Source organism: Prionailurus bengalensis, chromosome E3 (genome assembly GCF_016509475.1).
Source record: "Prionailurus bengalensis isolate Pbe53 chromosome E3, Fcat_Pben_1.1_paternal_pri, whole genome shotgun sequence".
NCBI classification, from domain to species: domain Eukaryota; kingdom Metazoa; phylum Chordata; class Mammalia; order Carnivora; family Felidae; genus Prionailurus; species Prionailurus bengalensis.
In genome coordinates, this window is record NC_057357.1 from 2,953,310 (window position 1) to 2,968,894 (window position 15,585).

The 15,585-nt window shown below is 60.6% G+C and overlaps 1 protein-coding gene across 4 annotated transcripts in view; it reads right to left on the bottom strand.

The window, feature by feature from the left end:
* Window positions 1–9,740: 9,740 nt before the first annotated feature.
* CARD11 (caspase recruitment domain family member 11) overlaps window positions 9,741–15,585 on the bottom strand; it is a 143,938-nt gene continuing 138,093 nt past the window's right edge. For all 4 annotated transcript variants that reach the window (XM_043559579.1, XM_043559581.1, XM_043559577.1 and 1 more), the window contains exons 23-25: window positions 15,180–15,304; window positions 13,627–13,742; window positions 9,741–11,598 (exon numbers count right to left, since the gene is read on the bottom strand). In XM_043559579.1, the coding sequence (XP_043415514.1) occupies window positions 11,394–11,598; window positions 13,627–13,742; window positions 15,180–15,304 (446 nt within the window). In that variant the 3' untranslated portion in view covers window positions 9,741–11,393. The remainder of the gene's footprint in view (window positions 11,599–13,626; window positions 13,743–15,179; window positions 15,305–15,585) is intronic.

Genomic DNA, 15,585 nt, shown 5'->3' on the forward strand with positions numbered 1-15,585 from the left:
CACTTTTCTTAACGTAAACAAATGGATTATAGAAGTTTATGGGAAGCCAGCATTGCTCACCCAAACCAGACAACACAAAAGCAAATGTCTCCAACGTACCTTATATCCTCACGTTTCAATGTATATCATATGTATGTGTGCCTATATGTATTATTTGATATGTTATACACACGTTACTTACGCATATCACATACCTTTCATTATATATTACAGTGTGTTTTAAAAGTCTGCGTGGTTCCGAACGTCACTCACGTATCGCATGCTGGGAAAAGCTCCCAGGGCGTGAGCCCGTGACGCTGCTCTTTTGGGTGAAGGTCTGTTGCCAAACCACGCACACGGCAAGCGAAAGCAAACCCACCCCCAAGGATGAGCCGGGAGGGACTCCCAGGGGCAGGGAGGGACAGAGGACAGCTGAGGGGGACAGTGCGGCCCCAGGTCGGGCCTGGTGGGTGCCGGGCCGCGGGTGGGGCGGACGGGGCGTGAGCACCAACTCTGGGCCCGGCGCTTTGCACCCACTCGCCTGCAGTCCTCTGGGGATTCGGATATTGCTGCTTCCGCTTCTCATGAAACGGTTCACACGGAGCAGACTGGAGAACAGCGGAGTAGAACCGCCCTGGCCCTGTCCTCCCGCTGCCCTGAATTCTATTCCTTCCCACGCGGGTGCTCTTTTGGATTTTGCGCAAGAAAGAGACCACGACAGGTGTCGCTGAGGTCCCTCTCTCTCCCCCCAGTGGCTGCCCCAATCCTGTTCCTTGTCTCCCACCTGGGAAGGGGCCACACGTGCCACCGACTCTCCCTCTTCCCATGACACGAGCTTACGACGTGACGGGGCGCGTGGGTCACCCCCGACCGTAGCGTGGTCCCGTCTCCCAACGCCACACGGACCCGTGCCTGCTCTACAGCTGGAAACCCTGGCGCGAGTTCACGCGGTCGTGAGCGACACAGGCAGGGTCACACCCTGTTGCCGGGGCTCCAGTAACCACGGAGGGAAGTTTCTCCTCCGCCCCGGGGCCGCCCGGGGGCCGGCGTGAGGGTGCTGGGTTTATCGACGTGACTTTGGGGGGCCTGGGGGGCTTCCGGGCAGCGCCAGGCCTCGGGCGGCCCGGGCTCCGTGGGAGAAGGTAGAGGGCAAAAAGAGCCTGCCCTTTCGGCCCCGTGTTTTCTACAGAAGAGAAATCAATAGCTCCTCGCAGGCGGGCCGCTGCTGGCAGAGTCTGCGGCCCTGGAGGTGACGGGGGAGGCCGCGTCTCCACAGAACCCGGGCAGACTCCATCCCGGGAGATTTATGTCACCAACGCTTGCGGAACTCTGGGTCGGGGGGGGGGGACGGGTCTCAGTCACGCACCCCCGTCTCTCTGGCTGAGACGTGGGTCAGAGGGCCCGAGGGTGGCGATGTACGGGGACGGGGGAGGGGGGGGGGCGGGCTGGGTTTGCCGAGCTGGTGGCAGCCTACCCGGGAGACTATGAGGAGGGAGGGTGCGCCGGAGGGCAGACGGCAGCCGCAGCCTGGAGGGGACAAGGCCACCAACGGGGCTGGTGGTGATGGAGGAAAGTCTGCGGGACCTCCACGCACGTGCATGCGACCGAGGGCCCCACCACGGACCTGACCGTCCACGCTCCACTGTGAGTAGACATGTGTGTGCACACTCACCCCCGAGCACACACGCACTCCCCCCCCCCCCCACCCCACACGCACAGGTAGCGGGGCCTCTCCCGCCCCTGGAGTGCACGCACACACGCACACACACATGCTGTGTGTCACAAAGAAAAGGAAAGGGGGAGAGAAAGAGCGAAGAAAGTCCCTTGAAAAAACAGCAGTGATGGTAATTCGAGTGGACGATGGCCGTAAATCTTGGGGGCCGCTAACAATAATGAAGTATGAAGGCAGTGCGGCCAGATTCACAGAGATGTTTCATGCTCTCCCTCCCAGATCAATAGGCTGCGCTGAGATTTTCCCGACACGCACGCCCCGCCCAGCTGGCCAGGTTTTGGGCAGCGGGGACCCCTCCGTCCCTGCAACCCCGCCTCCCTCCTCTCTGCACCGCTAAGAGCTGAATGGGGGCGTGGGGGCGAGAAATCCCATTTCCCACGGCCACATCCCCGAGCCTGGGCTGGCCAGCCGTGACCCGGAACGCAGCAGGAACTTGCTCTTGCCGATGTCGCTGAGCGGCCGGCCACCCCCCTGCCTGCCGGGCCTGGGGCCCTGTTGGATTTGCAGCTCTTTGCCACGGGCCTGGCGTTCCTATCCAGCCCTGGGAGGGGCCGAGCGGCCCGGGGCCCCTGGCCTTGGGGCGCGGAGAACGAGGCCTTGCCCGAGCTGCCCCCCTTGCTGCAACGTGACTTTCCTCCCTCTCCCCTGGTGCAGAGGGTGGCTGAGGGTGGCGGGGTAGGTGTTTATTTTAAGGCGTCAGGGCCTCCCGGGTGAGTTCTGGGCCGGGCCTCCCGGGCGGAAGCTTCAGTTGAAGGTCTGCATTCCTGACTGCGTAGGGGTCACTGACAGCAGGCCCCCAGCCACGCTCAAGGTCAGATGCACCCTCAGGGCTACTTGTAAGGAGGCTCTGGGTTGGTGACTTGGGAGCCTCAGCCCTCGCCAGCACCCGCCCCCCAAGGCCAGAGCAAGCACACGGCAGACCCTGGTTCTGTGCTCAGTACTCCCAACACCAGACATCCTTGTCTGTCCTTCCTGTACGGCAGGGGCGGGGCCCGGCTCCCTGGCCACCCTCCCCCCCACAGGTGACACTTTGGGGATGCTCCAGGCTGTGCTAGGTTTGGGAACAGAAGGCTGAACAACACGCAGTTTGTGCTCCAGACAGATCCCTGCCTGCCCTGGGCTTCTTGGCTTGGGTCTGCGAACAGAATCAGGAGCGTCTGTGAGTGTTGACGGCCAAAAGCGACAGCCTCATTTGCTCGAACTCCTCATCGGGGTTAGGGTTCCTGCCCATTACCAAGGGGGGCTGTGAGCCCGGGGGTGTGGACTTGTTCACCAACGGGAACACGGCGTTGGGCATCTCACCGCGGCTGCCGCAGGTGACTGGAGAGACCGTTCAAGCTCTTCAGACAATGGCAGTAACGTCCCCAGCTCTCGACCTTGCTGTAGAATCTTGTTATGTCCCCGCATTCATGAAAAAGCACATCAGTGACCAGATTACGAGTTTGCTCTTACATATTTTGATAACTGGGGGCGCCCGGGGGGCTCAGTCGTCCAGCATCCGTTAAGTATCCGACTCCGGCTCAGGTCATGATCTCACTGTTGGTGGGTTCGAGCCCCAAGTCGGGCTCTGTGCTGACAGCTGGGGGCCAGGAGCCTGCTTCGCGTTCTGTGTCTCCCTCTCTCTCTGCGCCCCTCTCCCACTCGCTCTGTCTCTCTCTCTCAAAAATAAATAAAAACGTTAAAAAAATATTTTGATAACTGTATTTCAACAAAGAAATACAATCCTAGGGGTTTTGTTGAATGTGTCACAAAATGCTCCTTTGAGACGACGGCGTCTCTGGGCTCTCGGATGCTCGAGGGGTTCATGGTGCACAGACCGGTGAAAGCCGCTGCTGGCCAGTCGGAGCCGGTGGGATGGGGGCCGGACGACCAGTTGGGGGGGGGGTGGTCCGGCCAGTGGGTTCCGCAGGCGGGGGGAGAGGATTTGAGGGGCACAGCGGGTTAGTGCAGGAACTGAGGCCGTGTTAGGCTTCTATCGTGATGACCGACGGGGGTGCACAGATGGAGGGAGATGAGGAATCCATCTGCGGGGGAAACGGCACCCCTGTTTGGTTTTGAACCTGAGAAGCCAAGGGCCCCCGGCCTCACGAGACCGGCCAATTCGGGGGGTCCCTCTCCCTGGCACAAGCTCGCTCGTCCTCACGGCCACCCCATGCGGCACATGGCTTGGGGTATGTGGCCTCACTTCACAGAGGATGACCTTCGGGGACTTGCCTTAGAACTCAGATGTCCCCATCCGTCCCTGGGATCCTGCACCTCCCGGCCCACGGGCGCCCGAGGACCCTTCACTGCGCAGGGACGCTGTCACCAAGCCGCCCGGGTTCCGCCCCGTGCTGGGCCTCGGGCCAGGGACCCGGAGGTCAGGACCAGTCTGTTCTGGAGGAACTAACGGTCCTCCAGCCTCGTGTGTGTCTGTTTCTCTCTGACACGCACGCACAGCCCACGGCCTCATACCCACATTCGAGTCCAGTCAGACCAGCGCCGGGGGGGGGGGGGGGGGGGGGCGAAACTCACGGTATCGGTCAAAACAAGGTCAGAGCCGAACACGACACGTGATAGGAAAAAAGGAAATTCCTGTAGCAGACATTCTTTCCAGTCAGCCCAACCGGCTCGGAAACTTTCGATACAATTTTTAGACGAGCACCTGGGGTTTCGAAGCAGCCAGTGCTGAGAGCGTGAGCCCGCGGCCCCGACACTCACAAGCGGCTAATTTTAGCATCCATACAAACCGGCAAGCCAAACGCTTCTCCTCTGGTCCACACCCCCTCCTCACCCACCCCCTTCCTGCGAGCCCGCGCTTCCTGCCGCTCGCTGGCTGGCCGTGCAGCTCGTGTGGCCCACAGGGGAGGGCGGGACTGGGGACCCAGGGACCCAAGGACCCAGGCGGGCGCTCCCGCGGGCAGTGCAGGCAGGGAGGGGTGGAGGGGACAGGGAGAGGCGAGGCCCCCGTGGCCTCTCCCACGGGCCGCCTCTGCAGGCGCTGGGGGGATCCCTCTTCCTCTGCAGACCCAGGGGCTCCAGGCTGAGCTGGACCCCAGGGACGCCCCAGGGAGCTGTGGGCAGCGCTCCGAGGTCCCCGCTTCAAATCCCAGCTCTGTCCCTTCCCCGCAACTGAACCTCAGTCTCCCCATCTATTAAATGGGGGTGGCGTTCGCCCCCGGGACAGATCGGGGGGGGGGGGCCAGGCTGGACACGACGGGCCGACCGCCCCGCACACGGCAGCGGCACTCCTCAGCCGGGGTGAGGGTCTCCTCCGGGTCACGGGAGCCTCCAATCCACGTGAGCACGGGCTGCCCCCCGCCCCACGGGGCCCGGCTGCGCTAGAGCTTCGTGGCCGCAGATATTTTCAGCTCCCCTGGCGATGTGACCCGAGGGCAGCCTCTCAAAAGTGGCCGAGGCCAAGAAACACAGTCCAGCCACCAAAAAAGGGATCCCGAGGCTTGAGTTCCTTAAATGTTCTGAAGCCAACACGTTGTTCGTGCTAACCCCGTAAGACCTGTTCTCTCTTCTGTCGACTTCCCGCACTGCGGCGGCCTGCTCCCCCCGTGGAGTCTCCCCCGAGCCCCTTCCCTAGTTCTTGCCCAGGTGCCTCTCTTGTCCTCCTGCTGACACCAAAGCTCCAACTGGGAGTGACAGAGCTGTCCTCAGGGGGAGAGGGAGGGAAGGAAGCTGAGTAGGCAGTCAGGACTTCAGTGGTGGAGGGGACAGGGTATCCGGCCACACGACAGCCCCTCCTTCCTTTGCACTAGAGTTAGCTTGGACAGGCTTCTGTGTCTGCCCCAGGACCTTTGCATCCACTGTGCTCACTGCTTGAATGCTCTTGCCCCATATTTTTTTCATGGCTTTTTGCCATTCCCTTAAGGCCCCTCCTCAAACGTCACCTTCTCAAAGAAGCCATACCACCTAAACAAGCTCCCCTGTGACAAATGCTGTTGTCCCTCTCACGAAGACCGGTCCTGTTTTCTGCGTTTGAGCAACAATGTATGTAGCCCCAGGGTGGGTAGAGGATATCCAGTACTAGGGCAAACGAGGCATCAGGGAATGATTACTGGGGGGTTCTGGGAGAGATGTCCCTCCACAATAAAGGAGAGCTGCTTCCTTCTTGTTCTGGGCACCAGATGTGAGGATGTGATGTCTGGAGCTGTGGCAGCCATCTTGCGGTGATGAGGCGACCACCCTGGAGAGGAAAGCCAGCTGTTCTCTCAAACAGCGAGAAGGTCTGGTGATTTCTTCCTACAGGGCACTAAGCAGTTGGGGCTGAGTCCCAACCACTTCTTTGAGACAGGCCACATGCCTGCCAGCTCGCCAAGGTCCCTATTGTCCGCCTCACTCGTTTCCATCCTTGCTGGACCCTGGGCAACTCCAGGGGCAGTGTGGTGACTTGTGGTTTAAGTGTGTCCGTTCCAGCCGCCGGTGCCCAGTTACTGGGGTGAGGGGTAAGTAAGACAGACATGTTCTCTACCGTTGCGAATCTCATAGGCAAATGCCAGAGATAATGAAGGGAGTCACTCCGACATGGGCTGGCAAGGGCTGTGACAAAGGTGTGCAACTCAGCCCAGGTCAGGGGAGGCCATCCTCCCCTAGAGCTGGTAGTTCAGCTGCCGCCTGATGCACGAGGCGGACTTAAGCAGAGTGAAGGGAACAGCATATCACAGAAAAGGAACGGCCTGTGTGAAGCCCCAGAAGCCAGAGGAAAGGAAAGAGGGGTTGATGTGGTCGGGAGTGATACGGGTGTGGGTGGGGGGAGTCCTGGCCATCGGTGAGAGGCAAGGCGTGGTGGACCGGTGTGGCGGCTGTGGGATGGGTAGGGGTGAATGGATTCAGTAGGGAGTTAAGAATTTAATCAACAGGATGAGTGAGGCAGTGTGCATGCGTGTGTGTGCGTGAGAGAGACAGAGACAGAGAGATGTAGAGATATACAGAGACACAGGTGAGAGGGTGCTGGTGCCGCCCGGCTTTCTGGCTGAGTCACTGAGTCAGGGGTGGGTGGGGAGGGACAGGTCTGGGGGGTGAGGGGGTGAGTTAGGCTTCAGGCCTGTGCGGACTGGTATCCCCTCGAGGTCAGGAGGAGGGGGAGAGGCCCCCCCCCCCCCACCTCCCACCTTGTGGCTAGAGCAGCTCTGGGTGTGGGGTCTCAGGACTTCAAGCTGAACCGAGGCCAGAGTGGACAGCCACACGCCAACAGGCCTGTCTGACCCAAACAGGGCCCTGGGAAGGGCCCTGGGTCAGACAGGCCCCCGGGAAGAGTCCCGGCCCACAGGGCCAGGCCTGCTCGGGTCACCAGCCCCGAAAGTCCCGGCCGCGAACGGGTGCCGCCCGGGAGGGCCTGTGGGCCGCGCAATGGAGCCGGACGGGCCCCCGTTAAGGGGAGGGCGTCCTGCAGAGAGGCCGGGTAAATGACGCGGGACCACGGCCTAGATGCTTGTGGAGGACACGATGGGGTGACCAGACGGGAACGCGGGACGGCTGTGAGAAGCGACAGAGAGAGAGGCCCGGCTATAAAGTGCAGGGCACGGTGGGTTGTGCCCTCTGTCGAACGACACGGTGGGAATGAGAATACACATGGCTTGTCTGCGCACAAAGACTCTGGAAGGGCACACGGGAGTCTAAAAAAGTGGTTTTCTGTGAGGAGGACGGGGGTGGGATGGGGCAGAGGTGAGGAGGACGGGGATGGGGACAGGGCAGAGGTGAGGATTTGCACGGACAGCCTTCTGTGACGCACTTCCGAAGGCTGTGAACGTTTCGCCTCTCGGACGTGGGTGCAGAATTCCAGATTAAAAGCCAAGGGGGACCGTCACATCTCACCGTGCAGCCCGGGTCCTTACAGCCGGCCTCCAGGTGGCGGTGGGGCGGGGCCGGGCAGGTGATTTACACGTGCAGCTTCTTTCAACCCAGTGACGGCCCACAAGGTCTCAATTGTTCTTGGGGTCTCTTTTCCCCATGTCCCCAGAGCCCCACAGCCTGGGGACGGCAGAAGGAACATGTGGCCCGAGGGCAGCAGGCTGGCCTGGGTGGGTGGGGGATGGGCACCAGGACAGCAAGCAGGGGTGGGGGGGTGGGGGGGTGGGGTGTGACAATCCCTGTTGCTTTTAGTTTGGTTTCCTGGGGCTTGGAAGTACAACAGAAAACCAAGGTCCAGCCTCATTTGGAACCCCCCACCCCCAGGCCCCCTGCACCTGCCCCTGGAGACTTCTCTGGCCTCGGTCGTCAGAGACTTTCCGGAGGTTGTTGCAACCCCCGCAGAGCACTCTGGGTCACACAGGGGCTGGAGCAGGTGCTCGGAGCCACGTTTCCCAACCAAGCAGCCTCAACATCCCGGTTGAGCTAGGCAGGACTGAGCATCCCGCGACCCGGCCCCACACCAGCCACTGCCCCCAGTCCCTGGCACGCTGCCAGCCACCAGGGCCCCACCTCCGAATCGGGAGTCGGCAGATCAGCTGGGCCTGGGTTGACTTCCAGCGTACCCGCTGTGTGACCCTGGTGAAGTTACTTGGCCTCTCTGAGCCCATTTTCTCCCGTATGAAATGGAGAAAAGTTTCGGGATCGCTAAGTAAGAGAACATTTAGAAAGCGCTTGAAAAACAAAAAAAAAAAAAAAAAAGAAAAAGAAAGCGCTTGGACAGAGGGGGAGGAGCTCAGAAAATGGTTGTTAAGAGTTGCCTAACCGGAAAGCATCGGCCATTCATCTTTTGGGGAATCCGTAGGGTCCCTTGGGAGCCTGAGAAAGCCTGGACTTTCTCCCCAGAAAACCGTAGATCTGCACATACGGCACGATTTCCAGGGCTCCAAGCTGTGGGACTGGTGTCCTTGGAGGGAGACCAAGCATCCATCACTGGTGTTATCAGCCTGGCACAGGCTCCCTTCTGGAGCCTGGGGCCCCGGGCTCGACAGGCACGCGGCAAAGCCCCTCTGTGCACCTCGGGGGCCTCCCTGAGCCCCGGGCTGGCTCCAAAGGAAAAACACAGCCTGCGGACCCTGGAGTGATAATTCGGGCTGCAGCCGGGCTTTGCGGACAGCTCTGGCAGTCTCCCCACCTGCCGGCCCCACGCGGGCCCCGCTCTCCTTCCCGGGCTGCTGATGCGGTGCTGTGGGCAGCTGAAAAATCGGGGCCCGGAGCCAGAGCAGATGATGTCAGGGGTCTCCTTTGAAATCCTCGCGTGGAGTGATTCCGCGCGGTGCCAAACCCCAGCCTCCTGCTGACCTCACGGTTTCACGCAGGGACTGACCCAGAACGCACAAACTCATTCCTGACCTACTCTCCGGCGTCCCCATCTTATTCACACACACACACGGCCCCACGGCCCTGCCTTCTGGAGCCTCCCGAAGACTCCCCGGGGGCCAAAAAGAATCCATCACCATTTCTTTTTCCAGGTATCTCTCCCCACGAGTGGCCTCTCTTCACCCCTCCTTGTCTCCCCCCACCCCTCAAAATTACACGCAAGCCACGGGTTGGGCTCTTTCTGCACAAGCCTGAGAATCTGAGGTTAAATAAATAAATATAAATAAATCAGCAGACCTTTTACTCCGGGTCCCCTTTCCAGTCACGTCTGTCCCCTCGGCTCTAAGTACTTTACGAGGAAGCGCGGTGTCGGGGTGAACGCGGTTGCCTCGGCTTGGGGAAAATTTACTGTTGAGCGTAAAACTCTAGCCAGATGAAAGCGGACCTTCGAGCTCCTCGCGAGGCGGGCGGCTTCTCTGGCCCTAAACAACCACAGCCGGGTCTCCGGAAAGCAGGGTTTCTCCGGATCCGGCACATCCAGCTTGATTCTGGGCGCTGTTGCGTTAAGAAGTGGCGTCAGTAACTGTTTTCAGAGGCGTCGCTCTGCCTGGCAACGTCCGGTCTCAGTGGCGTAGGGCCAAATCATCATCACGGAGGGACGAGGAGAACAGGCTCCCCCCACCCCCGGGAACCTCCCATCCCCGGTAGCACCTCCCCAGGCTTTGTGGTGCTCATTTGACTTCAAAGAGTCAAAATGCTAAAAACAAAACAAAACAAACAAACAAACAAAAATGCAGGACGTACAGCACTGTTTTCTAGGGTGAGGTATTTACCAGAAGCTCTTTTATTCATAATTTGTACCTTGAACATGTGGCAAAAACCTAGCATATCAACTCACACCCATGGTATCTAAGAGCAAGGGTTGCTCCTGTATTTGTTAGGAATTGCTTTAGGCTGCAAGTAACCAAGGACGGAAATGACCGCCATGTAACATAAATTTATTTCTGTCCCATGTAAACAAAACCCAAGCAGTCGTCCCCGGGCTCCAAAGTGCCATCAGCCATGCTGACTCCTTTTCTCTTTCTGTTCCACCATCCTTTGCGTACGGTTTCCGTTCTCAAGGTGGCCTCAAGGTCCAAGGTGACGGCAGGAGCTCCAGCCATCACAGCTGTATTCCGGGCAGGAAACTAGGGAAAGGGCTGCCGGTCTGCTCTGTCCTTCCCCCCAAATCTTGTCGCCTTACATTTTCTTGATTACCCTAGCTGCAAGGGAAGCTGGGGAATATGGTCTTTGAGCTGCATGTAGTTTCCCAGAATAAAAACAGGATTCTGTTAGTAAGGGAGGGAATGCGGGTGCTGGTTTGTCAAGCGGCGGTTGCTCCCAGTTCCCATGAACACACAGAGCTGGGAGGGAACCCCAGCCTGCCACCTGCCACCTGCCACCTGCCACCTGCCGAATACTCAGCACGGAGCCGGGCCGGACGAGGCCTGGCTTGGCCACACCCTGCCGGGTCCATACTGGGAAAGTCTGCGTCCAGGGGGTCAGGGAGAAGAGTGGCTCTAGAACCCACGGGGCCTTTGCTCTCTGCCGCGGAGGGAGGCACGAGCTTCCGGCAGACGCGCACCCGCGCACACACCCCAGCGCCTGGGCAGCGGAAACAAACCCAACAGAGACACTTACTCCACGCGCCCAAGCGCAGGGCGACGTGGGGCTGCGCGTATGGACGCCACGTGCAGAGGATCAGAGAGCCGAGTGAGGGGCCCTGGCCTCAGGGCTGGGGTCTGGGGGGGGGGGGGCAGGGTGACCTTCCAGGGAGGGGCCTTCCTAGAGTGACTCTACAACTTTTCACCCAAATCGGGACGTGCCTTCGTTATTAGTAACCACGCCCGAGGCCCAGGCCCAAATCAGGTCTGTCCCGGGGGCGCCGCGGACGATGGTGGCCCCGCCCGCTCCCCGCGCCTCACGTGGCCCCCGCCCCAAGCTCCCCCGGAAGTGGTCTGCGCGCTCAGCAAGGGCTCCGCCCCTCTGCAAATTACTACCTACTAACAGCTCTCGGAAAGGTGGAGGACGAGGAAACGGAGACGTTTTAATGCGAGAAAAGAGAAAAGTCGCCGCGCGGAGGGCTTCCCCTTCCGCCGCGGCCATCCTGCCCGGGAACGTGTACGTGCTGTGTCCCGACGGCCGGCGGGCGCGCCCCCGCGCTCAGGGTCGCCGCCCCGCGGCTGGCACACCTGTTCGTGCGTTACATTCATCGGCTGTTCGGCTCCCGAGGGGCCGCTGGCCTCCGGCCTGGCGTCGCGACGACGCGGGCGGCCGGGGCGGCCCGTTCCCAGCTGACGGGTCCGGGTCCGGGTCCGTCCCCTCAGCTCCCCGGGGCCCGCGTGACCGGGTGGACGGGGGCCCCCTCGCGCCCACGGCACCGCCCGCCGGGGTCCGCAAGCCCCTCCGGGGTTCGGGCCCCGCCTCACAGCTGGTCCTCGTCCACCCAGACGGTCTTGCGCTGCTCTTCGCTGATCTTGTCCTTGAGGACGCGGAGCAGCTCCTCCACGCTGCCCCACATGTCGGCCTCCACCGTGGCGTACAGGCAGGGCAAGGCCTCCACCTCCTTCTCCTTCAGCCGGCACAACCGCAGGAACTCGTCCTCCGTCTCGGGTCGGGACAGCATCTTCCTGTGGGCGGGGCGGGGGGGGGGTACACGAACCGCTGTGGGGGCCGCCACCTGCCACGCCGGGTCCCCGCGGCGCGCGGCGCCTTCCAGCACACGGCCCGGCCCGAGAGGCGGGGCTTAAAAAAATATCTGTAGTTTTTCTTTCCTTTGCGTTTACTTAAAAAACAAACAAACAAACAAATTTCTTCCAAAGGCGCCTGGGCGGCTCAGTCGGTCGAGCATCCAGCTTTGGCTCAGGTCACGATCTCGCGGTTCGCGGGCACGAGCCCTGCACGCGGCTCCGCGCTGACGGTGCGAGCCTGCTTGGGATTCTCTCTCTGCCCCTCCCCGGCTCTCTCTTTGTCTCAAAAATAAATAAACTTTAAAAAGAATACCTCCATTTTCAGGGCTGGTTGATGTGCCAAGGGAGTTGGGAAACCCTGTCGTTTTTAAGTGCGCAGTTCACTTAGTGTCATGTTTATTCACGCTGTTGTGCCATCAGCCTCCAGAACTTTTTCATCCCGCAAAACCGAAACTCATACCCATTAGCACACTGATTCCCTCTCCCCCCCGCCCCTCCCCCAGCCCCGCACCACTGAGTACTTTCTGTCTCTGTGAACCAGACTCCTCCAGGGACCTCACCCTAACCCTTTGTGCGTCTGGCTGCTGGCACCGAGCGTCATGTCTCCAAGGTTCATCCGTGCTGGAGCAGGTGCCAGAATGGTTTTTTTTTTTTTTTACTGTTTATTTTTGAGAAAGAGAGAACGAGAACCCGGGTGGGGGAGGGGCAGAGAGGAAGACAGAGCATGAGTGGGGAAGGGGCAGAGAGAGAGAGGGAGACACAGAATCCAAAGCAGGCTCCAGGCTCTGAGCTGTCAGCATAGAGCCCAACGTGGGGCTCGAACTCACAAACTGCGAGATCATGACCTGAGCTGAAGTCGGACGCTTAACGACTGGTGCCCCTAGACTGTTCTTCCTTTTTAAGGCTGAATCATATTCCAGCGTGTGGATGAACGACATTGTGTTTATCCATCGTCCACCCGTGGACGCCGGGTTGCTTCCACCTCCTGGCTCTTGTGAACAGCGCTGCCGTGAACACGGGTGAGCACCTATCTTTTTGAGACTGTTTTTGATCCTTTTGGGCAGGTCATTCGAGGAGGAACCTCCGTAACCCCGTCTTCCTCGGCCGCTGTAGCATTTCATGCTCCCACCAGCAGTACCCCAGGGCACCAGCCCCACCCCCCACCGCCTCCCCCAACACGCGTTCCCTTCTGGGCTGTGCACGGCAGCGATCAGAACGTGTGCACAGTGGTGAGGTGGGGGCCTCTGTCTCATTTGCTCGCTCGTGGGATCCCCGGTGCCGGGCCCTGAACAGGTGCTCAGTAAAGATTTGGAGCTACAGGGGAGTGGACCAACCTCTCTTCGCCTCAGCCGGGGCCTCGCGGGGCAGAGGTCAGGGACAATGCCACGTGACGGCCAGGCCCCAAACCCCACAGCCAACCCTCCAGCAAAACGCACAGGCTTGACCTGGAACGTGGATTCAGAATTGGACCTTTCCGCACCACCCGCGAGACAGGATCCGGGTCCCAGCACTTGCCCCGGCTGTCCTGACCCCTGTGTCCACACAGCAGGCAGAGGGAGCCCTTTACACCCCGTGTTAGATCGTATCACTCGGCATGGCTGGGGCCCCCGCGGCTGCAAGGTCCCCATCACCGCCTGCCACTGTCCCCACCTGAGGTCTGGGGGCCTCTCCTCTGCACCTGCCCGACCCACCCTCACCGCACTGGGGCTGGTCCAACATCAGCTTCGCTTCCCCAGCCACCTGGGTCCTGCGAGGTGGGTCCACCACCCACCTCGGCACTTGTCCCCCTGGGTCCCCGGGGACGTGTTGCCTGTGTGGTATGGTCTCCGCTGCTGGAGGAAGGGGGCCATGTCTGGCACTCGACGAGGACCCGCTGAAGGGGTGAGCGGGGACACCAAGCAGCCGGCTGTTCTTGGGGGGACCCCGGAGGTGTGGCGGTGGGAGCAGGGGGGGTCTCGGGGGCCCTACCTGAACCTCTTGATGTTCTTCTCCGACACCCGGATGAAGAGCACGATGGGGTAGATCCTGGACTTGATCAAGTCTCTGGTGCAGCTGATCCCGGCCTCCAGCAGGCAGTGCTTGTCCTGTGGTACGGGGGCCAGCGTTCAGCAGCTCCCCAGCCCCTCCGGGCAGCCGGGCGGCTGGGGCAGGGGCAGGGGCGAGAGCCCCGAGTGTCCCCACGTCCCCAGCTGCCCCAGGGAGCGACCCGAGGTGAAGCCCGACCTCTGCGGGACAAGCCCCCGCCTGCCTGGACACCGGGCTGCAGGTGCCATGTGCCAGCAGGGCCCGGCCCGAGGTGCATCGGGGGTGGGGGTGGGGGTGGGGGTGGGGGTGGGGGGTGAACGACTTTCAGTGCAAAAATCAGAGTCAGCTTCAAGACCACCTGCTACTCCCCTCGGCTCACGGAGGCATTCTCGGTACGAAGCAAGGGCAGAAAACACCGGAAAGGCGAGCTGGGGCTGGACGACCTTGGGAGTACTGCCGAGGGTTCTTGGGCAGGGTTCCCTGGCACCCATGGGCTCCCCGCTTCTGGAGGACAAATCTCTGTTTTGCTGAGAGTGTCACGTCAGAAGCAAACAAACCCCCGGATGCCCGAGCCCTTTGCGTTGAACTAGAACGTGGATCTAGAAAACAGCGCACGTGTCCCTAAGCGTGCCGCTCAGCACGTCTTCACAACCTGCCCCTGTGCTCCTTCCGGTCACTGCCCTCGCTCCCCACCAGCACGGCCACCATCCACACGGCGCGGTTTCACCTTTCCAGCGGCCACCCTGCCCACTCCTGTGCTCTCTACTCCAACGTCACCATCCCCTAAATGCTGTGGCCCAGACTTAAACACCGAATGAGCGATTCCAGGCTGGCTGAGAGCTCTGCCCGTACGTTCTTCTGCCTGAGTGACCACGTGGGGATGTGTTGGGGGGGGCAGACGCAGGGCTCCGGTGGGCACCTGCTCCTGGCTCCTCGTCCAGGGTCACCGCCCACTGCAGAGGTGACCCCCAGATGCTGGGGTGGCACTCAACTGATGGCTTTGCTCTCCAAAGGTCCCAGAATGAGAAAGAAATCGATGCCTGGGGCTGATAAGGATCACATCGCCCGGCTCCAGAAAACTCTAAATCGTGTGCAGACACCTCTCCTGCGTTGCCACCAATAACCCTTCTGCTGCTCCATTTTCCCTCCTGAGGTGAACACGACTCCTGTCGCCCGCTCGCTCTCCCTGTCTCTTGCTCTGACACACGCTCCCTCTGGCTCCGGCCCTTGTTGTCACGGCCAGGCGCACGCACAGCCCGAGACAACGCGAACCAGAACACCAGTGCCAGGGAGCCGTCGGAGGCACGGAGTGGTTCTAAAACATAAACGTGCACGTCGGAGCCTGGAGGACGAGGGTGTGTGGCGAGGTAACACCGGGCAGGTGAGAAAAGGAGAAGGGGTTTGCCCGCAGGGAGGGGAGGGGGACTCTGCACCCCTCCCTTCTGCATGGCCGAGGCGCCCTCACAAAGATAACCGGTGCCTTCACCCCACCTCACCTTGGCGGCCACAGCTTCAATGTTGGCGGGAACGATGCATTCGAAAGTGTTGGGGTTCTTCTCTCGCGAGTAGATGATGGTCTCCGTCTTCTGCTTCCTGAGGAACTCGTCTCTGGTGACAACATCTGTGGACAGAAGGCCAGTCCTGAGGGCAGCACAAACCTCCCCTTTCTGGACTGGACAGAACTGCACGCTGATCCCCTTCTGGCCACTTAAATCAACTGTGGCTCCTCTACCAGACTGGGAGGCTTCTCAAGGGCAGGGTCAAGGTCATAGTTCCTTACACTTCCCACAGCAGCACCCAGAAGAGCTGCTTCATGAATTCTCAGCATTTTCATTGGACAAAGTAACTCATGCACTGAGGTACGATACTAGTGAACTGCCTATCATGAAGGATTTCCGGCTT